Here is a 24,453-nt window from a genome sequence, read left to right on the forward strand (position 1 = left end):
TTTCACAGTTCTTTAAAGCTGAGAAGAGCTGCAGGTGTTCTCCTGTCAGAAAAGTCAGCCTATTCAAAGGAGGCCAAGCTGCTGCTCCTCACTGCTCTTTAATTGGGTTATGAAGGGCTGCTTTATCCCAGCTGTGTGCTGGCGCCCTGCTGGGGCTGGTAGCTCCTATCTGTGAGAGATGCAGCTCAGTGTAAAGAATCAGAGGGGAAAGAGGGTGTTGAGGATATTTAGTCAAATGACATATAAGATTAGACAGGTGATATATAAAAGAAAGTGCCACCACATTTGCCTAACAATGTCAAGTTCCATAAAGTCACAGTGACTGCTACAAATTATATTCTTATCCTTTGGTTTTTTTGTCATCTGAAGCCTCCAAGCAAACACTCAGTGCATTAGACCATGATTACACCAGCTGGGAAATGTTACCATGTGCTCACGTGTTTCAATGAGGTATTTCAGCACTAGTCACAAAGAGGGGAGGTGTAGGTCAGATGTGAGGAGGACATTCTTTACTCAGAGGGCAGTGAGACCCTGGCAGAGCTGCCCAGAGAAGTTGTGGTGCCCCATCCCTGGTGGTGCTCCAGGCCAGGCTGGCTGGGGCCCTGGGCAGCCTGAGCTGGGGGGGAGGGGGAAAGGGGGGGGGGGCAAAAATTCAGGTGAATTCTGCAACACCAATAAATGGGAGAAGACACCAGTGAAAAGGTAGACAGGCTTTTAATGGCATGATCAAGAATCCCCCCGTTAATAATAAATCTAATGACAACTGTGTCTGGTATGAACAAGAAATGGCATCATCGTATATTCTTTTTAAGACGTGATCTGAAGGTATGAGCAATGCCAGGTGGATCTGTACACAGACGGGGCCTCTGTGATGCATGCCTGATTCGATGGCCAAGAAATTTGCCATGCAGTTGAACCGGATTGTGGTTCCTGGTCAGAGTTGTACATTCTGTTTGCAGTGTGTAAACATTCTCGAGCTGCTTTCCTAAAGAATGCAAAGGAGATATGTAGAGGTTCAGCCTTGGGACCCAGTCACGTTCCCAGACAGTACCAAAGAGCAAGAGTCCTGTCTCTGGGCCAAAAGGCTTTGTCGGACTGTGTTGGAGGTGAAGGAAATCAACGTCGGTGTGCCAGCTGTGATGTCTGAGTGTAGAGTCCCATGCTAATGTGTTAAAAGGAGATTTACAAAATTATCTGTATTTTCAGCTCCAATTCCTGTCCGGAGAAGCAGCAGCCCAGGTTGCACAGGACAGCAGTGTCCCTCACACCGGTTCTCATGCATGGGCTGGTTTAAAATGCGGACTCCTTGCCTAACCCCATGCCCTGCAGAGCTCTTCACACCACCTGCAGATGCCAGTCTGGGAGCCTCTGCCTTTGCAGCCATGTCCCCGAGTGCCACCAGCCCCTGCCTCCTCCTTGCAGCTGGGGTAGAGGTGAGGCAAGCTGAAATCTCAAGCCTTCTGCTCATTCTGGTTCAGGAGTTATAGGGAGGATGTGCTCACACCACAGTCCCTGCCAGGAACCCAGTGGATCTGCCATGGTAGCTCCCTTCCTCCTTTTAGCACAGAAGGCATCAATGTCTGCCTTAAGCCTCCTCTGCAGACATTTGCAGCTCCAGAAATAGAAGGGGAAATGCTCCTCATATCCCAGAGCAGCAGCCTGCAAAGGGGCCAGGTGTTCCTTGAGTTGTGCAGACATCCAGGACAGCTACGAAGACCCAGACGGGGAGGGACTGATCTGCAGGGGTCATAGAGTGACTGCAGACCAGATTTACTAGAGGAGGGAAGCTACAAATGAGGGGATGGGAGAGCTGTAGTGTGCAAATTGCTGCCACTTCGTAGTGTCCTGGCTGTGCCTGAGACCATGGACCAGCGCAGCCTGGAACCAGGGCTGTTTTCTAGCATCACAAAGATGCAAGACCCAAAGCTCATGCAGATGCTGTCAACTTATCTGAATGTCAGCTGGTTCTGCTTTCCTGCTAGCACAGTCCCAGCCCTTCAGTGGTCAGCAAGAGGCTGAGGGAGAGCAAAAAGCCATTTGGGGTTCTGCAGAGGACCCTGGAGCCAGCAAGCAGGGAGCACGTGGGCACCCACCCTGCTGTTGGTGACACAGCACACAGAAGAGAAAAGGACCTGAGCAGAAACCCAAGCTCTCCTCTTGTGTGCAGCTGCTGGGAAACAGACGTGATCACAGGTGCCCAGGTGGTCTCCACATGCTTTGTGAATGCAGCAGATCAAGCATGGGCACATTGCAGTGAAGCCAGAAGAAGCTCGTTGGAAACCAAACTCATCAGATCCACAACGGGACTTTTATTGTGTTTGCAAGATTCATTTGACTGCAGTTTGTGGATGCATGGAGCAAGGCCTCCAGTGGACATCCGTGTCCTTGCACGTGGGATAGTGGTGGGATCATGCCATGAGACAGTAAATTGTACAGGGAAGAAAGAAGTGTGCTAAGGGGCCACTGAGCTACTGCTGGAGCTGTTCAGGCTGTAAGCAGATGCGGAACCATCTTATTACAGAGATTTACACTGAGAAAATAGCTCTGTGTTGGAAAGGAGTAACACCAAAGACACTGTTACCCCAAGTAAACCACGCTTCTGTTAATGAAAGGCCACCACTCAGTCTCCAGACCCAGATCAATGCCACACAAGATGGTTATGACAGCTCGGATGGCCACCCACACCACTGTGTGTTGGCCCCTGGTGAGCAGAGCCTCACAGCTCCCGTGTGCTTCAGTGGTGGTACCCTGCTCCTCCATCTGCACCCACGGCACAGGGACAGCCCTGGACACAGCAGGGACACACAGTGCCTCTCTGAAGGCTGCAGGATCCTTTTCAACCTTTAGCCACAATATATAATGGGCACTACTTATATTATATTCTTATAATTTATATATATATATATATATAGTAATACTCTCTACTTAGAAAGGACAAGCCAAGTGTCCTGCCTCTTGCAAACCCCAAGCACGACCCAAAAATGTCTGTCACTGAAACACCTTTTGCACCAAGACAAGCCAGTGTCCGTGCCGCCAACCAAAGCCAGCTTAGTGTCTCCAGCCACGCGTCTGTGCCCTTCCGTGACACTCTCTTGACAGTCCCTAGTGCTCTTTTTGCTCATACAATCCACTGTCATATTAGCTTGGTGCTGAGAACTATCCTTCAGACCCACCCCTAGCCACATCATCTTGTATCAGCCATCTGCCCTAACAGAACAACCCCTCAAACATGATCTGCTGCATTTGACCCGACTATGACAGATGCGCTCCTGGCTTGTGGGGCAGAGAACAGGATGAGAGACCCACAGTTCCCAGCCCCTTTTGAAGGACTCTTTTCATGGGAAGTATCACCAGCAAACTCTCCTCTCCAGAGAACCAAGCAGCCCCAAGTGACAGCAGTCCCTGGGGTCATGCTCACTTCTGAAGGGCAGAACTTTGAAAATCAGAGTAAACAGACCCAGAGCAGCTTTTGTATGGCAGAAGCTTTCCAGAGTGTCCCTGCCAACACCTGGAACAGAAAGCAAGTGTCCTGGTTTGGGCTGGGGTACAGTTAGCTCCCTTTGTAGTGGCTGGTGTGGTGTCGTGTTTTGGATTTGGTTGAGAATAATGTTGATAACATACTGACATTTAGTGGCTGCTGAGCAGTGCTTGCACGAAGCCTGACTCTTTGCACTGCCAAATTTAGCAAATGAGCAAATTATTTTAATCACTTGACTGAATGAACTCAGCACTGAAGCTCCTGTAAAAAATAATCTCAGTAAAAAATAGTACAGTGAAGGACAGTAAGAGGCAATGTGAAGCATTTTACCTGTAACATCACAGCATCATTTGCCACTGGGAAAGGGGACAGGTCTGGAGCTCCAAGCCTGTGGGACACACGGGGACAGCCAGGCTGTGCAGGAACAACCTTGGGAGCCTGTCAGTGGCAGCAGCCAGCAGCTCCTGCTCTGGCTTTCAACCCTGCTGCAGCCAGACAGCTCTCAGTGCCAATGGACCTGATGACTCAGGATAGACAGTGCAGGACAGTACTACAGATCCAGCTGCAGCATCAGCCCAGCCCTATCACACAACATGGAGACAGGCTGCTGTCTCCCATGCTGGAAATCATTCACTGGCATTCTTCTTTCAGATTCCTTTTTGACATGGTACAGCTGGGCCATGGACAATTCTAATTTAAACTTTCTCTTGAACAAATACAATAATTGTGCTTCACTGGCCTCCCATGACAAAATGGGTTTGCTAATCCTGCAAATAGCCCCATAGCACTCGTTTCCTGCTCCTTCGATGCCTTTTTGGCATGTGCATGTAAGACCTGGATAAAGTATCTGGTAATGGCTTCACTGTCAAAATCTTATTATCTAAGCACTCTAAAATGAACAGTCTGCTGACAAATTAATAGGAGTGCCATTACCATTTATATTTCCAGAAAGAATCTGTGTATTTGGGTTTATTTTGTTTTCTAGTTTCAAAACTCTCAGGACATATTTAGGCTGCAGTTGGACCAGACTCCAAACTCACATGAAGTCATTGTGCCCGCAGAAGAAGTAGTAGAATTTACTATCTACTCTTTCCTCCACTTTTGGCAGAAGCATTTGTGTGATCAAATGCTGAACCTGATGGATGAACAGATGAAAACTAACCCAGCAAACCAGAGCACTTGTTGTCACACTGGATCCCTATCTCCAGCCACCTTACTGAACAGCTGCCCTAGGATACGGGAGGGGACTGCAAGTTGGAGGGACCACTGTCATCATTGGTTAAGTCATCTCAGTCCCTCAAACCACAACCTGAGCGTGGAATTCTCAGTGCCCCTCTGCAAATATGAGAGCTGGGATTTGTTCTCGGATGAGAAGCTCTGCTTACTCTACAAGGGTGAGTGACTTTTAAGGAAAACACCAAACGTTTTGAACTGTATGAAATAAGTTCCTAGCATTGTCAACACTGGAACTGTTGTGTAGAGAGGTAAGTCCCATCACTTGTTTTCAGACATTTCCCTGTTCTGATGTCCCAGGAGTATCCTGTTCTCCCTGCCACTCCGTCACAGCTCTCATGATCCATGCACGTTCCTGTAGAACCACTCTGAAACAGAAAGTTGGGATTCCTTGGACTGGATGACCATGAATTTGACTGTAAATACATTCGAATGAGTCAGTTACTACCATAGGATTCTTCCATCAAGCTTTTTTGTCTGCAAATCTTTTCTGAAGCTGCTAGTTGCAGCTGCAGGAGTTGGGTGGGCAGAGCAGCCATTGTTTTGTTCTGCCTTATGCAAAACTTCTTTTAGGTGTGACAGTGGCATGAAGCCCCAAGGATTTGGGTCTATATTGTTTCCCCCTGTGCAATGCAGGGAAGAATTTGTGACCATTTCAAGATCTTATCAGGCTCTGGCAATTATCAGTCCTCCTGGCTTGAATTTTCAAACCACCCTAATTAACTGGGTAGCTAAAAAGTTGGCGTGCTAAGTGAGAGCTAAGCTTACGTTTTGGTAATATTATTTAAGAGCACAGCCCTTGCTTTTGTGTTCACATTGTTGGTTGTTAGGCAATGTGTGGAAGAGCTGAGCACGAGAAGGACACAAACCCGATATCCCGATGAGAAATGCACAGGATACCCACAGCATACCAGCAAAACTCTCCTTGCAAAGCAGCAGCTTTAGAGTATACTACAGGATAATTACTTCCCTCCTGCTGAGTAAGGGAACCTTCAACGACAGTGCCAAAATTCACAAACACCAAGAACGTGACAATAAAGCACAAGGAATTTAGGTGCAGGGGGCACCCGAGCTGAAGGCATCCAGTGACTATTCACATCTTCAGGATGGAGCTGTGTTTGGGTGGCCTACAGAACTGTGGCACCAACCACACTCAGGCTGAGAGGAACCACCCATGTCAGAAGATGTGGTTTCCACAGGTCACAGTTCAGTATCTGAGACAGAAGTGGCTGCAGAGTGCTCCCTTCCACAGCACATGCTAGTGCTCTGGATTTCCCAGCAAGCTGCCCATACATCCCTACTTTCAACTCAATACCTGCCCCACAAGCGGCTGCTGAAACAGCTCTGCAGGACACCCTGGAGCAGGCAGGAGCATCTACAAGGGCAGCCTTTGCCCCACTCCTGCCTGCAGAGGCCCTTGTGGAAAAAGGAGAGCAAAGCTCCTCCAGCCCTCTCCTGCCCTTTTCTCAGCGCATGACAACACACCCATCACTCTGAGCTGGGCTGGTGACAAGCCCTCACTAACACAGGTTGCAGGAGAGGAGCCAACACTCAGCCGTTGGCAGCCAGGGCTGGTGTTTTCCCAGCAAAGAGAGAGCAAGGGCTGCCTGCAGGACAGGAGCCTTCCTCCCCAGCAGGCTCTCAACACTTCCACTCCTCTTTCCAAAGCCAGGGTCAGTATTGGCGACAGGTATTGCCAACAGAGAGAGGGGATTGCCTGGGGAGTAGGGGGTCAGGCACTAGGCAGGCTGCCAGGGTCGCTGTGCATTAGCAAGCGTGAGCTGCGGACTGGATGTTTCCCTCGAAGAAGGCTCTGTGGCTCAGAGGCTCTCAGGCCTGTGGGAGCTGATCACAACTGTGTGGGGTGAGAGTGAGTGAAGCATTGAAGTACAGCTACTGCTATACACTCGTGGTTCCGGCATGGAAGGCTGTGCTGCAGCATCTCAAGTGTATACTATATGCAGAAGTTACCCAGTCTGTGGGTTGGCAGAAGGTCATTATCTGGCAGCTGCCTTACTTTCCAGGGACACCTGCTTTCCTTTGGTTGCTGGACTCTGAGTCTGGGTTTTTCCTCTTTGCCGTTTTTTGGCCGTGCCGGGAGAGGGCAGGGAGTCTCCTGTTGGTCCCAGGGCCTGAGCCTGGGGCTGAGGTCGGGGGGAAGGTGGAACTCGCTGGAGAGCAGTCCCTGGCTTATGCTGCCTGCAGGGAGAAGGGTTTTCCCTCCGAGGCAACAACTGGCTTCTTGGGGAAGCAGTGGGGGTTTTGGAAGGAAGGACAGGGCTCCGAGGGGATGCGTAGCTGGACCTCTGTGTGCTGCTTCGTGGAGGAAGAGATGTGGAACTTGGTGAAGGAGGAAGCCGGCTTTGTATCTGCATTGCTCGGTAGTCGTTTGGGACACTTGCAGCTGCTCTCTGTGCCTGGAGCCTACAGGGAAAGAAAAGAGGGCGTATGAATAGGAATTACTGCAGGAGACTCTGGGCTCCTGGCAGCTCTGGCATCAGTGCTGCTGGGACAATTACAAGGAATCTCTAGCATCATGTGACAGGAGTTATATTATGAATAAGCTGGGGTAGTGGCCTCAGCGTCATCCCATAACAATGCTGTTAAGCAGTAAGTGTGTTCCCTGATTCACCAGTACCCTATGGGACAACATTCAGGCATGGTTTAGCAAGGCACACTCCTTTGGAATCTTCTTAACATGCACTGTGAATGCAGCAACCTCTTTTAAGGTAGGCAACACAGTCTGAGTACTAGAGCATCATTTAGGCTCTGAATAACTTCGCTGGAAGATAAATAGCTCATAGAGATCATGGCCCTTCACCTGAATCTGAAAGAGTACAGGGATATGTGAGGAATTTAGACTGTGTGGAAGTGGCTCAAACTCCTCCAGGTCACTGACACTGCCTGTATATATGCGCATCCCTCTCTCCAATTCTTCTGCTGATGCAGTCACAACTTGTGATGCTTCAGCCCTTGCAAGCCTAATTGCAATTGCTAGGCCCTTTAGAGTCAAGGACTTGGTGAACATGCTGCTGAATTGAGAGCCAGGGATCAGACCAAATGAAAGAATTCATAGAAGGGAAGAAGGTCTCAATGCCAGGACACATGAAAAAGGAGTTGGCCTTTTGACCAGACTGAGCCAAAGAGCACAAAAGAGGTGGGAATTTTATACACAAGTGATCTGAAGTGAATATAAGAAAGGGGAATGGACTGCACATTCAAGTCAGGCAAAGAGTAAAGGAGTGCGAGGTGAGCGCAGCTCCCACTGCGATTCCTTCACAGGTCCAAACTTTGCACTGCTCAGCGTTTTGGGCTTACCTGTAGGCAACAGCCGCATCCTGCTGGGAAAGCACTGCCATCACAACGGCTGTGGAGCTCTCAGACTTCATTGTCTCTAGCGGTGTTTTCACAGGTGTGATGGGCCGAGGAATTCTACTCCTTGTGCTTATGAGTTTCTCTTCTCTCCCCAGGAGGGCAGCTTTCTTCCCTGCCTTTCTTGGGATGGAGTCATCAGAGTCATGGGTGTCCTCCTCAGAACCAGTGGCTGACAGGGTTTCTGAAGCCCGCCGCCTCTCGTCACTGGAGGATGCTGAGGAGGAGGCCCCCGAAGCCAGCCTAAGGAGGCAGTTTTGTCTCTTCTCCATCACTAAACGAGCCAGATCAGGTTGCTTTGCCCTCTTATAAAGCCTCTCTTTGGCTGAGAGTGAAGTTGAAAGATCTGAGCCAGTGTCCTCCTCAGAGAATAAAATGGGGATCCGACTTCTATACCTGGAGCCCAGAGGTCTCCTGGGGCCCTGCTGTGGAGCATCAGGGAGGGTCTCTGCTGGCTTCAGGTGTTCCGCTACCGATGCTGGCTTCTCAACGTCAGGCTCTCTCGTGACCACCTTGGCAGACTCTTCCAAATCCAGCGAGAGTGCCACATTGTCAGAGGACTCTGCTTTATCCTCAGGAGGCTTTGCTACATTGGGGACTGACAGCTGCTCCCCCACTGTTTCTGAGGTGGTTTCAATGGGATTAGCAGAAAGTGCACAGCTCTCTGTCTCTGCCCCTTCTAATCCCGAATGGATGCTTCCGTTCTCTACCAACGCCAGATTGTCTTCCAGCTCCTCTTCAATAATGACCTCTTCAAACTGTCCCGGAGGGCAGTATTCCTCATGCCTCATCAGCTGGCCGCTGGAAGACATGACATTTAGGTGGGTCTTTTCTGCTATGTGAACAAATGTGCGCTCGACTTTGGTAAATGGGGAGGAAGCTGTAGCCACTGCCACGGGAGGCTTTGGTTCAGATTTAAGGACTGAGGACAGGGTCCCTGGCTCAGACACGTCTAGTTGGCTACCCATTGGCTGCGGCCGTTCGCTCTGAGGTGTCAGTGCAGCAAGTGTCCCCAGATCAACTTCTGGAGGCAAGTCTGTGGTCACTGGAGATTTTTTCAGATCACCTGGTGAAAACAGCACCAGTGTTTTTGAGCCCTCCTCCAGTTCCAAGTCCCCATCAGCCATGGAAGCTCGACCCTTGGATCCCTTCTGGTCATCAGCCAGGAGAGTGGATGGTGCGCACTCCTGGCTGCGCTCTGTGCTTTTTTGACTCAGATCACTGCTGGAACCACTGTGCATGTCAATTTCATCCCCTTCCTCCTCCACATCCTCTTCATCTTCTTCCTCATCTTCATCTTCTTCCTCGTCCTCTTCCTCCTCCTCTTTGCCATTCATTTCCAGGTAAGGCTCCAGGGGTTTGCAAGGAGCAGTCAAGACAACATTTGAGAAATCAACTCTCTTTATCCGCTGGGATAACTTAGCCTTTTCCCAGTACTCTAACATGTCTTTTCTGAAGTCTTGATAAGGCAAACTTAAAGGCACTGCCTTGGGCAGACCATTCATTTCAAACGACTTCAGTGTATATGCCTGCCAGAAGACAAATGAGACAGAAGGAAAAGGTTAGTATTCAGACGTAGCACTGACACAGAAGTCATTGGCATCAAAGGCAGTGGGAAACATCAGTGGAAAAAATCTAAACCATCACGATTCCAAAATATACACTAGAGTGGTGATCCCTCAACCATTAGATTAGTACCAACCTTAGAAAAGATAGAATCATAAAGACACGGATCAACAAAGGCAAAAATCTTGATGAAGGAGTTCCTTCGTTAGCATTTATTTACCTGTATTGAAAGAATCCCTTTTAGCAAGCAGTTCTTGAGGATTTTTTTCATGTCTCCCAGTCTTCTTCAGTATCACCTATTTATGTCAGTACCTGTATAGTTATATATTCATACCTTCCTTACTAGAACCATTCAGCAACTCTCTTTTATGCCCAGGCCACAGAGCACTTATAGGCCTCTTCTGAGGTAGACAATTTCCTAATCACTTCAGAGTACCATCCAACTTTGTCCCACAGCAAAAACCTTTATAGATCTTCAGTGCCTCTTGCTGTATTATTCACCACTCTTTTCTGCTTTGGTTTTATTTCCAGCAACTTCTAGTTCTGTTTTCTACAGTCTTCTGCTTCCACTGAAATGATCAGCAAGTAAGTCATGAATGCTGATTTATACCGTATTGCTATTAGACTTTGGTGTATCCAATCATTAAAAGCAGGGGGAGGATGGAACTGTTGGCTGAGACAGCGTTTCTCAAGCTGTAGTCTGTTGAGGTCAGGCTGTCCATAAGGCTACAAGGAGCAGTCTGTGAAATGACTGAAAATAAAGCCAGCAGAAAAGCAGTGCTTCACACGCATACACACACTTGACTGAACAGCAAGAAGAGGCAAAATAAATAGGAAATGCCTATCAAAGTTTAGTTCTATCAGCAACTGGTTGTAAGTGAAAACCACAGGAGTAACACTCTGCAGAAAGGATCTTTTATAAGATACATATGTCACCATTCAGGTAAGAGGGCTGGGAAACTGAAGCCACTCCGTGAACTCAAGCAGACAATAACACAACACATTACATTTGGGAAGTCCTCACCACAAACAGGAAGGCTGCAAACATCTGCTTTTTCAAGTGGCATTTGAGAGAATCAGAGGATGTTCAGGCTATGCAACTGAACAAGCACCCATTTAACTGTGTGGGATACACAGCTGCCAGTGGCTAGGTGTGTGAAACATATAAGATCCTTATGCTCACATGCAACAGGGACATTTCAAATGGAACCGTGGGTAGCTCTGAGCAATTACACATGGTGATAGGTTGTTTTCCAGAGATGAAGATGGCACTCATTCTTCAGTACTGCTGGGTTCAATTGCGTTTTGGTTGTTTGGTCCCAGCGAAACTTACTCCTCACTTCTCCTTTCTTATTGACAAAGTCTGCCTGCTACTGTCTTCATATTTCTTTCTGTCTTATAAATTAAAACACAGGCTGGCTCCTACAATGCCTTTGGCCTCCAAAGTTTATTCTCATCTCTTCCTAAAGCAGGAGCCTGGCCCTGAGGATGGTCTTGTAAGAACCAGACTTGGGCTTTCACTGCGGAGTGCTATCTCTTGTATCAGGCTGACAGATGTAAAGCTTTGACTGTTTGGATGGACCTACTACCTTCTTCAAAGGAAATTACCCACTTGGCTTCCTCCCTCTTTTCCTCTGGAAAACTTTCTGGAAAACAGTCCTGCTGGATGGATTTGGTCTTCACAAGAAATACATACATAGTAGAAATCTCCTCATTCCTGGAATCCTGATCAAGCAGGCATACTTCCCCAGCCTTGGGACTGGCTCTTAACATAACAGCTCTGCTCAATGTCTTGCCTTGCACAGGTCACTCACTGCTCTATCTCACCCTGCTGTGGTTGATGGTACAGTTACAGGATCACTGGTTTCTCTTTGCATATGTAAAACTTCAAATGTCCTCTCTTGGGAGTTTCTGACATCTCATCTGCTTTCTGGTCAAGGGGAACTGAATCCAGTCCTGCAGCGCACGTCCTGTATAGGCCAGAGATGCTCTGCAGTCCATTCTGCCACCAAGCTCCTCTGTTGGCCAGTCAGGCATGAGACCTTTTGCTACTGGTGCAGCCTGGCATCTCGTCTGGTGACCCAGTGATCTCTGTGGCTCATCACACACCTCTGTCCCCTTCTGGCTATCATTTCTTACCAATAAGATGTCCTGTACTCTACTGCCACTTTTTCAATCTTGAGTCATCCTAAGAGCTTTTGAGATTCATCTCATCCTTTGCTTGTAGCTATTATCTCAGCAGCTCTGCAGGAACATTAGCATATCCAATGTGTGCCGTGCACACGGTGTACTGTTTTATGAAGTGCTTCTTTCTTTAACTGTTCTTTCTTTTGCAAGACAGCAGGGTTGGGTTTTTTTGAGATGATTGTTTGAGGCATATATATACATATGGTATATACACGTTTTTGTTTCACTGCTAAGCAGTAAGGTATAACAGTGACATTGCTATAATATAAATTACAGTTCTCTCTTCTGCTCTGGTTATTTTTTGCTATTGGTGAGTCATGCTGCAGATACTAACCTCCACCTCTGCCTGGAGAAATGCCTTGTGGAATTCAGCATGTGGACTGTCTTTCTGCCATTTCAGTTTCTGTGTATTTCTATTTCCCTGCCCAGATATTGCCATGATGCAACAGTGATTGTTTGGCTTCTACCTACCTCTGGGAGACTTGGGCTATTCTATCTATGGCATACCCTACCCCAACACTGGCAGAACTCATTCCTCAAAGAAGCCTGAGACTGTGGTCATTTTGCCACTGCAAGCTCATCGTGGAGCAAATCCAAAGAGCGTAAATATGCCAAAAATGACAGACAAAAGTTATGCACAAATGTAAGTAAAAGAAATTTCGCTAAGATGAGCCTTAGGTCAAATACATATTTTCTTAACTACTATCATCATTTGTAGCTATTAAGAAGGAAGACAGTCCTAAGGCGTCACTCTGAGATTGTCTTCACTGTTGAACTGATGTGATCAGCAGCCATCTACCAATGGCCATGCTGCTGAACATGCTGCTCCTACTCTGAAGCCCTCAAAGTGTCCTCTGTTACATACCACGTGTCTTTTGTACTACAGCAGGCTCACTTTCTCTATCACTGTTCCTGAGAGGCTGGAGAAGAACTTCTCTGCTCTGTTGTACCAATGGAAAGAATATGTGGGAAGATAGTGGAAGATCAGGAGTAGAGAGGCTTACTGCATACCGCACACTGCATATGCACTGCTAGCTGGAGGGAAATGCCCAGTGTTAAAGCTGAGAGCCATGTACAAAACGCTTTCTGCTGGCTTTGTAGATGTTAAATTGTACACGCTTAAGCCTTGCCAGTTCAGATGCTGGTTAATGTCAAGCCAGAGCTCTAAACACATCAAAATGGGGCCAGATGCAACCTGTTCTGTGATATGACCAGATGTAAAACAGTGAAATTGGTTCTAGCCTAAACTTACCTAAACGCAACTCCCCATGTGGCCTTCCCAAAGTTCACGAAAACTATCCTCAACAGTCACAAGACCTTGGTTTTTTTCCCCAGATCCAACCTCACTGCAAGTTTTCAGTGATCACATTAGCAAATGACCGTAAGTTCTACCATCGCTCCTCTACCTCCCAGCCCTGTGCTCCCACATACCTACCCAAGGCTGAGCAGGGGACACCCTCCCATAGCTGGGAAGCAAAGGGAGTAGAAAAACAAAGCAAGAAAGCAAACAAAAAACCCAGCCGTCACCAAGGTGCTGCCTTTGATTCTTTAATAAGGTTTTGGTAGTATACAAGCTCTTTTTTTCCGATTGTCTGGATTAACATACATGGATTTAAAAAAGGCACAAAATCCATTGCACAGCTTTCTGTTTTGTTTTTTGATTTCATTGCCTGTTTGTCGTGGTTTCAAGTGTAGGATTTTACAGTACTCTGCAGCATTTACAGCATGGTCTACATACAAGTAATCAATGCATGCTTTTATACAGGAGACAGAATTCAAATTCTCTCTCAGTATGTCTATATACACAATAATACAGTGCTTTTCTTCTGAAAAAAGCTTTAAGTTGGTCTTGCATGCTTGGTGTGCCAGAAGAATTAGTGCAAGCATATATTACAGTGTTATTGCAGTACAAAAAAGGGTTGACATTAGGCTCCAGAGGGATTAAATACAGAAAGAATAAAAAGACTCAGGGAAAACAAGCTTTGGATCCCTTTAGTCAACTACATCCTTCACTTGATCTCTACTCAGTACCACCTTTAAAGCTACAGCAGCTGCTTCCTCTCCATCTCCCTGCTGCCCTCCCCCTGAGATGAGCTTCCACAGCTTCTTCACACCTTCTCCCTAGCAGTTGGTGAGGGCTTCTGGCAGCTCGAGGAAGCCCTTTCTGCAGGGCTCCTGATGCTGGAGTCCAGCACAAAGAGGACTTTCCTGAGATCCACTGCTTCGAGCAAACTCAAGTCCCAGCAGATGAAGCTTCTCAAACAAAGCAGGAAGTACAAGAGGTTACCTACAGATTTTGCCTGCTCTCAAGAGAAATGACTACAGAAACCCACATTCACCTCCTAACTGAAAATCAGCGGTTAAATGTGGTTTGGACTCTCTCCTGCTTAGCAGCAACAGAAGTCTAACAGGTGACACAAGGTAATGCAAAGGAAGGATATGCTGGTCCCTGAGATTCTTCATGCGAGCTGAGAAGTCCAAGAAGCAGAAATCAAATTCCCAACATGGTATCAACTGTTCCGTTGGGACTGGGAAGAGGCCTTAGTCCTGAGAGATGCAAATGGCACACAGACAGCAACAGCTATAGTCCAATCTTCCCCTTAACAGCTTTGATTTGGATTCTATCAGGAACGTAGCATATCCTGGAAGTGACATTATCCTCTGCCAATACAGTCTAAACTTGTTTGGGACTGAGAGACCTGATGGGATATAAGATGATGAGTGGAAAAACTAGAATCTGAGTTTCTGAAGCAGCTTTTTCTTCCAGCCAGCAACACATGAGGTAAAAGTAGCAGGGGTCTCAGAGCTGCCACGCTTGCTTGCAGGATGTCTGCGTTCCAAGAATCAGCACCATAATCGTCAGAGAGAGATTCTTCCCAGCATCTTACCATCAAATGCTCCACAGCCACTTCTTTTATCTTAACAAAGTGAATAGGACAGTGCAGTCCTATGCTGGTAAGTGCTCTGCTCCTCCCTGTTTGTGCTTTCAGATGTTGTGTTAGGTTTGTGTCAGTCTTCCTAGCATTGTGGAGGGAAGCAATAGCTCTGTAAAGGTTGTATGCCTGCCACTTAGCTTGACCAGTGCCTCCAGCAAGGGTTGGTGCAGAGCTCCCTGTCTGAGCAGACACGTGGACCACCTCATTTGTACCACTCAGAAGAGACTCAGGAAATGGCGAGCAAAGTGGAAGGAAATGCTAATCCAAACATTTTTCTAGTCCCTAATTATAAAGGCAACTTAATAGCAGCAAGAAAGAAGAAGAAGGAAATTCTGAGAGCTAAACATCTTTCTTAGTCATAAAAATAACCGTAAGTCAGCAGTGCTGAAAAAGAACCTGGTCTGGCTCTTTTCAGCTGAGGGGTAAAGAGTCCCACAGAAATCCTCCTCATTTGACTTGTAGCTCAGAGGAAATTTGCCGTTACTGTGTTTCACATTGCCAGATTGATTAATTGCACTCATAATCAAACTGAGAAACTTGGAGTTGGAGGAAGCCCTGGGGATTCTTCTGAGGCAAGTGCACTAGATGAGGTAACCAACCTGAAACACTTCTTGCATATGAAAAAATAAGACCTCCAAACATAAAGCAATTTTCTTTTTCAACACTGAAAGACATGCAAGTGAATGTAAAATGGGGATCGTTTCCAGCCCCCAGGTTACACGGTTAGCAGCTTATTAAAAATGTACATTCATTGTAATATTATTTCTTCCGCACTGTGTGTAATACAAACGAGTTGCAATACATCAAATAATACTTAGAAACATTTCCCATAGATGATTCTTTGTGATGTCCCATGAAACAGCCGTTGTGATCTGTATGTTACAGTGACCCGAACACAAAACACATGGTATAAAAATGCAACAGAACGGAAGGCAGTGCTGCAATGATCGGCCTTCACACGTTTTATTTCATGTTTTAACATTACCCCAAATGAGTGTTTGCATACTAATACGTTATGGCCCAAGTGGCAGCACCGTTCCTATCACCCGAATGTTGCTGCCAGCTGATGGTGAAAAGAGGATACGAATGCCACAAGACACTGAATGAGCAAAACTGGGCTGAGCCATGTTGCTGAAAGCATTTGCTCACATCTGCAACACGCAAAGGAGACCAGTTGCGCCATTTGAACCAGACACCATGAAGACACTTCCTTTAACTGACGGAGATTCTTTCTTTGCAGCAGTCTTTTGAGCACTTGGTTGTGTGCAAAGTGATCCATTACCAGCACAGAAACGCTTCTGTAAGGCATGACCACGCATGGCCATTCACGCTCCGCAGGTGGGTCATGAACACACACAGAACATACATACAATCAGAAGTGGAAGCTCCAGCAAAAAGCATCCCAACACCACTCTGGGGACAGGAGTGAAATCAGGAAGCACATCTGGCTTGCTTTGGTCAGCCTGTCATCTCTTCATCTCATCATCTGTCATCTCTTCCAGTCCCTCTGGGGAGGGCTGGCAACAACCGGTCAAGAAAAAAGACGCCCCATATTCTCAAGCTGAGAAATAGCTAGGGCAATTTATTTACTATAAACAGCAACAGGAGTTGAGGGGTTTGCAAATCATTCGTGATTTTAAAGGCTTCAGACCTTGTCTGCTAGGAAACCCAATTTTATTTTCTTCAGCTAGTCCCTTGTAGCTCATCCACCACTGCAGAGGAGAGCTAGATAAATGCATTATAGCTATCTCCCAGCAGTCCTTTCCCATTTGTCATCAAAGGAAAAGGGAAGATACAAATATCAGGCTCTGCCTTGAAGACATTTGCATAAAAGAACCCTTTCTTATTTAATGTGAGAGCATCAAAATGACCTCAGCTCCAGGTAAAGTTCTGAGAGTGGTGTGACTATATCTCCACTGCCATCCACTAATAAAAATATCTCATCCATCTAATCCAGCAATTTATTTATAATAAAAATAAATTAGGCTATTGATGCAGCATTATGTGGCTGTGACTGGACACAAAGGAGGCTCTCTAACCTGAAGGAAGAGATGCTAGACCCACTGGACAGCGTGGTGTCTATCTTTCACCAGTCTCTCCAAGTGAGCGGTATAAAATCTCCTCATGTTTTCAAAAACAATCTCGTGCCACTACCAAGCACTTGCATCCCACACTGAAATATGATGCAAGATTATCTGATGGAGGTGTGGGAAGGAAGTACAGTAGAAAACAAGAAAAAAACCAATATCTTTCCATGCTTTCTGATCTTCAGAATCACATTGCATTCTACTGTTGAGCTAGCTGGCAATACAAACCCAAACTACCAATGGTTGTATTTTAATTTCTTAGTTTTATTTACTTAGAATCACAGCACCAGACTGAAGTAGTGCATTTTAACTCTAGAGAACAACTGAAGTTCCTGGTGATGTGCAATCAATCAAAGAAATGCCTCAACTGTATTGGTTATATATAGGGCCCCAGTGTCCTGACCATTTCCAGATTGTGAAATAATATTCTGTCTCCTGAAATTCTCCCTGTGAAATCAGACCCTCATGTCTGACTTCATCCTGACCTGTTCCATAAAGGCTTTATGTGCTGCACGCTTCCTCCAGCACGTCAAGCAGCGGAGAAGTGGCTTGCAGTGATAATAAAGCACTTGGGCATCTTTGGGGTTAGGAGGCCATAGGAAGGTGTGAGTACTGCAGCTAAAGTGAGGTGTTTGTCCTGGCTTCGTACCTGATTGTAGAATGCATCCACTGCAAAATAAATAAGTAAGTAAGTATAGACTAAGAAGCTGTGCACTTTGGGCAGTGTAGTTAGTGACAAAGTGATACCAAGGCCTGGCGATGCTGTGAAACAAAAGACAAATGAGGTAGTTCAACACTCCAAAGCAACTCTTTGGAAGAAAGGCTTGAAGCACAGGGCACAGAAATTTCCCAAATAGCATTTGTTTCATTTTTCATTTCAAGCTGCTCAAAACCCAGAGAAGCTATAGAAGAAAGAGTATGCTAGTTGGCTTTAGAGTCCTCTTTGGAAATGAAATGCCATCTAGCCCCTGAAGAGCCACTCAAACAGGTTGGGGAAGCTGCTGAGAGCTTCTGACAATCCGTTTGAAAGAGTATGCCTCCTTCCAGTCCTATACGCAAAAAATACACCTAAAACAAAGGGTTTTCACCTCAGAAAAGAAAAAAGGTTGATGACTGGCTCATGGAAGCCTTGTCATCTAGCCCTCAGTCTGGCTGCTACAGAAGCTATCAAAGAGAGTGAGATGCCTAACAGGATCACAGAATCAACCTGGAACTTGTCTGCAGCAACAAGATGCTCAGATGCCTATCACCAGTGGCACAGTCCAGGTAAGGGAAGAAATGTCACCATGTGTACCAAACTGAGCAACACTGATTCCCACGGAAAAAATCTGCCACTGTGTGGTGCTTTCAGATGAGACAGGCAGTGAGGGGAAACACCAGCGAGTTCACGTCTAGAACTGATGAACCACGTCAGCACCTACATTTTCCCTGTCCTGGCTGTTTGAAATATCCTAATTACTTCTACTTGTATTTGGATTGCTGCTTCAGTTTCAGGGCAGGGAATGGGAGCAGCCTTTTTTGCCAGCTCAGAAAACATCCAGTTGCAAGAGTTTGCTCTACAACGAATTTGCAATTGGAACTGAGACATTTTCTCACACACCCGGCACATCTTTAAATAAAACCTAGAGACTAACAACAATAAAATTGGTTCTTCATCATCTGTTTATATGATTTGCAATCACAGATGGCAGCTGACTTTGGGGAAAGAGCTTTCTGAATTTAGCTGCTACTCCTGTACACAGTGATTTGGGGGTGTTTGCTAAATCCTAAGAATTTCAAAATTTGAAACTTATGAAATTCCATCCTGCAAATGAAAGGTGTCTATCATTACTATCTCTGAAATCAGGCTGCCTTCTACTAACATGACGGATGTTCCTCCAGGTAGAGCTGCAACAGCTCCAACTGCCAAGATGTGCCATTTTTCCCTGCTTCATCCAAGGAAATCAGAGAGGGAATACAAGAGTCTGACTGACGTATTAAAGCATGGTCCAGCATGAAATCAGTAGGAAACTGGTACAGCAGGCAAGAAAAAATTCCTGCTTCACAGCTCTTATGAAGAGAAAAGGTAGAAAATAGTGGAGAGACCCAGAGATGTGATGAAAGAATGAGGGATAAAATACCAGGAATGGCAATGAAGGGAGCTGATGAGCACGTGAGCAAGTGTGACATGCACTTGAGACTGGAAGGTAAAAACAGCTTTGCCACGTGAAGAAGAAATAGGATAAGCAATGGAAAACAAAGAGGCAGTTGAATCTAAGAGTTTCTCATAGCCTGTCACTATGCATGAAGTCCACTGGCAGCTCAGGGCTACCACTGAATGCTACTTTTTTGCATCCAGATTCACCGTTGAACAGAAGCTAATTTGTTGGCAGGCCAGCAGCAGCAATGGACAAGAAAAGGAGTCAGCACACCAAGTAAAAGGAAAAGGACTGAAGGAAAGATCTTCCCTTGGAGTCTACACCTGTGATGCTGAAATGAAAGGAGCAGTCCTAGCTGGGAGGCCCCAGGGACCGCAACAGAGCCCAACAAAGACAACTTTTGGGCCAGTTTGTCCCTTGCAGAGCAACAATCTTGCAGCAGCCTTCACCACCAGGTTCAGATCTACCTCATAGAAAAGCAGTGGAAGAACAAAAAAGAGATACTTTTGATCACAAAGAGGTAGCATAGGGATGGGATTACATCACCCACATGGCTGCCTTACAGGATATTTATATTGTGCATTCTATCATCACTGTAATAGAAGGGACCTCATGCTGTGAAGGAGGTGATGCAATGTAAGTCTTCCACTTGCTCCTCAGCACTGGGAAGAAAGCATGGGAATGGCAAAGTCAATGTGGGTATATGAAAAGGATACTCCTAAATGCAGACACAGCAGCAAAACTGCCCCTTTGTCAGTATGGTTTATTTTCAACCAAGATGCTTCCACCAAAACATTTTCCATTGGATGTGAATTTGTGGTGGCAGAACTAAATTGATTCCAAGTCAGGAATCACTGCTCTTCACTCCAATGACTGCCGTAACTGCTGGTGAAGCAATCCTGCAGCATTACAGAAAGCTTGCTTTTTTACCATTTTAAGCTCAGCCATTGGCATTCAATCAATCCTTTTTCACATAAGTGCCACCAAAGATAAATCTCCCAAACACATTAGTCCCCAGCCTTCTGCCCGCTCTGCCTGGCTGTGAGCTGCAGGACACAGCATGCTTTGTCCAGCAGCTCTTCACCTGCACGTTTGCTGTGCCAGGAGGAACGCAGAGAAGTGACTCAACAACTCAGGGACCAAGCAAGGAAGGAATGAGATTGTTGCAGGTACCACCCAGGAGCTTCACTGCCAATTCCTCTGAGCTTAACGCAAGCATTCCCAGTATTTGCACAAGGATCACATCTCATTAGCTCCTCCCTGTGGGAAGCAGGCTGGGAAGAGCGATAAATTGGAAACATCTCCCATTCTGCACAGAAAGTGAAAGGAGTCGAGGGACCAAGATATAAAAAGATGGCTTTTGCAAGTACATGAGACTGATGTGCATTTGCTCACTGACGTAGAGCAGGAGATCCTAGCGACCTGTCCTGATGCCAGTGAACTCCTGTATGGCAAATGCTCACTTCAATCCTCATTTTGGATTCTGAGGAGAACAAGTACTACATGCAAGTGGAAGCAAAACCAAGAACATTTCTTTCAGAAAGGAAGCCCTATTTTTAAGCATGAACAAAAGGAAAAGGAAAATAATTATGGTAACAAACTTTTCAGCCCATAGTCCCATAATCACATTTATCTCTGCTGCCCTTGGCTTGCCACTACTACAAGCTGCTCAAATATACAGGGAGCCAGAACAGCAAGGAACTTAGCTAAAAAAAACCACCGAAAACCTTTCTTTCTCACCATGTGGGTTCGTGCACCAGATGGGAGGAAGGTCTGAAAGGGATGGAGTGGGGGTAGGAGGGCCCCTCTTAGAGAACTGGCACCTCTCTTCCCTTAACTTGACCACAGAAGCAAAGACTTAACGGAAAATGGTTGCTTGCCACTTCCATTGCACTACCCACTTGTTGGTTTTGTGTTGTTTTCCTTTTGGCAACTGATTTTTGGATATATTTACATTTATAATTGCTGCCATTATGAATGTAATACAACAAACGAATGCGATAGAAATGTAATCTGCAGAGGGTTTTTAGAATTGCACTGTAACGTTCTGTAGTATTCCAGTATTAATTTATTACAGTTCCATAAATATAAAAAGAGAGCTATTTTCACATTTCTTTAATTTGCCAACTGTTCCTCGATAATATGTGGATTCCACAGTAATTATTACAGCATTAGATGAAGATGTTAAAAAAATAAGCAAATGGACTATTTTAAATATTCTTTTCATACTACTGTAACATCAGGATCTCACTCGTTAGCACCAATTAATTTATTTAGAATTAAATTTTAATGCCATATGGAGCACTGAGCATGAAATAAAGCTTCCCATAACACCCAGGCCACAACAACTCATCCAACAGTTCTACCCCAGTGATGGTTGTACAGGATTGGTTTAGACATAAACAGCCCACCTCAGAGAATTCAAACAGGGGGAATTCAGTTTGCCTTTTCATAATATGCACCAATGATTTGTCACCAATGGACTCTGTTTTCAAATGAGCATCTTGCTTCTATTTTGATTATTCTTACTTCATCTTCCAGCAATCAGGTCCATGCCTTTGCCTGGCAGCTTAAAAACCCATCTTGCTCTGTTCAGGTACTCCTGACAGTGACCATGCCATGTTTTAGTTTGGTCTTCAATGGCAGACTGCATGTCTTCAAACTCATTCTACCAGGCAGGTTTTACAGAACCAAGTAATTCTGGTATTACTTCTCCCTTCTCAGGCTTTGAAAATCTTATTAAAACTATTCCATACAAGACTTGGGTTCCATGCCTGCCATTGATCTCTGCTCACATCTGCCTTTTCCTGCTGAATCAACAAAGTGCTTCACTGCCGCCACCCCCATAACAGCATTCTGAGATCTCACACGCAGCAAATTATTCCAGCCAAATCCCTCAGCATTTTGGGAGACAGCACCTCTGAAGGCACAGCTTCCCCTGCTCTGTGCACGTGACCTATATTCTTCACACTCTGAAGCACAACCCTGGCTGGATGCAATAACGAGTCTGAACGCAATCAAATTATGAGGCAGTCCTGATCCTACTGCAGAGCTGGCCTGCCAGTATTGTTTTACCAAGCCATCCATTTTCCTGCCACTGCAAACCTTCCGTCCAGTGATTTTGCTTTTTCCTCTTGATAGCCACTTGAAGGCACGGAGGTGCTGAGCTAAGGTCAGAACCTCAGAAGTGCTAATGAGAAACATCCTTGCTTGTAAGAGATACCAATATAGAAACATATTTCTTTTGGTTAATTGGCTTAAAATTTATTCATAATTTTAAGTAGAAAAGTTTTACTGAAGTCTGTATAAATAAGCTATTTTTTTCAATCAGATTTCGGAGCTTAACAGTTCTGTAGCCATGATGAGTAACATTAGATAGATTACTGCCTGCTAAATTTTAGGTACAGAGCCATTAAATGGCTAGCCACTATTTTGACCAAAACTGGTAGGTCCGAGTTCATGAAATCCCAGCTATTCTGTTTGCTCTCCCTTTTCACTGGTAAAAGTAAAATGTGTTCAGTTTCTAGTTTTGTTCCTATAATTGGACCCTAAGAGTGAACACCAGCTTTTTGGAAACTATAAACTAAACATTATTAAGAGCTACAGAGCTGCTCTTTCGTAAGTTCTGTTTTCTCTGAAACCTGCTGCTCTGGTAAAGTCATCTTTACTGAACATGGAAAAAAATAAAATCAGAGCAGAGTCTGCTTCAGGAAATCATCACTTCTCATGTCACTTTGAGAAAAGCAAAGCCTTGCTCTCTGTGGTTTCTGTGCTTCGCAAGAAAAGAACAGCCAAATAGGATTAGGCTACAGCATAATCCAGTCTAAGCATTTCTGGGAATGGCTAGTGCCTTTTTTTGTTTTTTTTTTTAAATAATAAAACTGATTGGCAAATTGCAGATAACAAATCTGGCGGGGCAGTAAAGCATCCTGCTCACTCACATTCATGGTGCAAACCAAAATAAATTGTTGTCACTGACTCACAAATGACTGTGGGAAGAGATTGGTTATGCCAACAAGCAGGGAGCGCTGCCTCCTCCATCTCCATCCCCCAGCATGGGGATGCTGTACCGGCAGGCAGGAGGCACTGAATGCCCAGCTTGCCTCAAGCAGGTCCTGAGCCATGCTGAGCCGTGGAGCCAGGTCCTAAGAGCTCAGAAAGTACCATTCCACCCTGTCTGAGGTTACACTGTCAAACTGGTTTATAGAGGGATGAATCTGCTGTTAAAGGAACCTCAGGCAGGGCAGATATATGCACGAAAAATGGTATTTGGAATGAAGTGTTCACTGTAACTCAACTGGAAACAGCCTACCTACATGGTTATACCTTCGTGTCACAAATCATCAGCTTTCTTTCAAGAGCCATATCCATCTCACACCATTTTCACAGTTGAAATTTCCCAGTGTTTTCTTGTCTGCATCCTGGGCTTACGTATTTTGTGCAGAGCATTTTCTTTTGGACTCACGTTTTTCCTAAAGTCCTGAGCATCACCAACAATCCCCCTCCTTAATATTCACATCCATACTGCCTCTTCTCCCAGGATACCAGACCAAACGCTCGGCTCAGTGGCAAACAGTTACAACACTGACTTCATTACAGAAGGTCTTCATACAGCCTGGTGTTTCACACTGCAACTATACTGAGAAGGACACAATATCCCCACAAAAAACTTGGGAAATAAAGACTTAGAACAATTCTGATCTTCCTTTGCCTTTGAGATTCAAGTTTAGGCAAGGGCTGCATGGGCTTTGTGTACCAATGCTGAGGGCCAGTTGGTTTCTAAAGTGAGATCTATTACCATAGGCATTTCCAAGCATGGCCAAGGAGCAAGGCTGCTCTGCCACTGAAAAGCTGCAGGTGCCTAAAGTTTCTGAAATTTAGAAATAGCATAATATACAGCTGGATCAGTAAGAATAGCCCTGCTATCCAGCTCTTGACAGTCAGTGCCTCTGGGGGAAGGCAGGTGGATTTGGAGCAGCTTAGGAGTGGAGAGCAGACACACAAATCTGCTAACACATAACAGAGGCAAAGCCAGAGAGACAGAAAAATGCAGTCTCTGTATGGAAACAAAATCACAAGAAAAGCATGGGGATTTCCAAAGGCAAAGCAACGAAGAGATACATGATCCTAACTCCACAAGAGGGACAAATCCCGAGGTCCTGCCTCAGGTGAGCTTCCAGTGGGAGTCTACCTACACCTAGATGGAGTAAAACTGCCTACAGATGAAGCCCGGTGTAAGATACCAACAAAGATGCTCGAACAGATGAGGAAGGCAACGCTTGCTGATACCTCCACGATCTCTTCGCTCCCGTCATAATTGGACAATGTTTGTGGCTTGATTGCGTGTGTTCAGTGAGGCAGCCCTGCACTTCCTACCCCGCTGCAGGACGCACAAGTGAGTCTCTGAGATGAGCCCTGGCATCCACTTCTTTAACACATCACGCGTTCACCATGCG

At 45.8% G+C, this 24,453-nt stretch overlaps 1 protein-coding gene across 7 annotated transcripts in view; it reads right to left on the bottom strand.

Moving 5' to 3' along the window:
- Nucleotides 1–695: 695 nt before the first annotated feature.
- The window catches only part of TTBK1 (tau tubulin kinase 1), a 99,646-nt gene continuing 75,888 nt past the window's right edge, over nucleotides 696–24,453 (bottom strand). For all 7 annotated transcript variants that reach the window (XM_052676006.1, XM_052675967.1, XM_052675996.1 and 4 more), the window contains 2 exons: nucleotides 8,030–9,612; nucleotides 696–7,135 (listed from right to left, as the gene is read on the bottom strand). In XM_052676006.1, coding sequence (XP_052531966.1) covers nucleotides 6,709–7,135; nucleotides 8,030–9,612 — 2,010 coding nt within the window. In that variant the 3' untranslated portion in view covers nucleotides 696–6,708. The remainder of the gene's footprint in view (nucleotides 7,136–8,029; nucleotides 9,613–24,453) is intronic.

The sequence above is a fragment of the Tympanuchus pallidicinctus genome, unplaced genomic scaffold, assembly GCF_026119805.1.
Source record: "Tympanuchus pallidicinctus isolate F22 unplaced genomic scaffold, pur_lepc_1.0 scaffold1, whole genome shotgun sequence".
Lineage (NCBI taxonomy): Eukaryota > Metazoa > Chordata > Aves > Galliformes > Phasianidae > Tympanuchus > Tympanuchus pallidicinctus.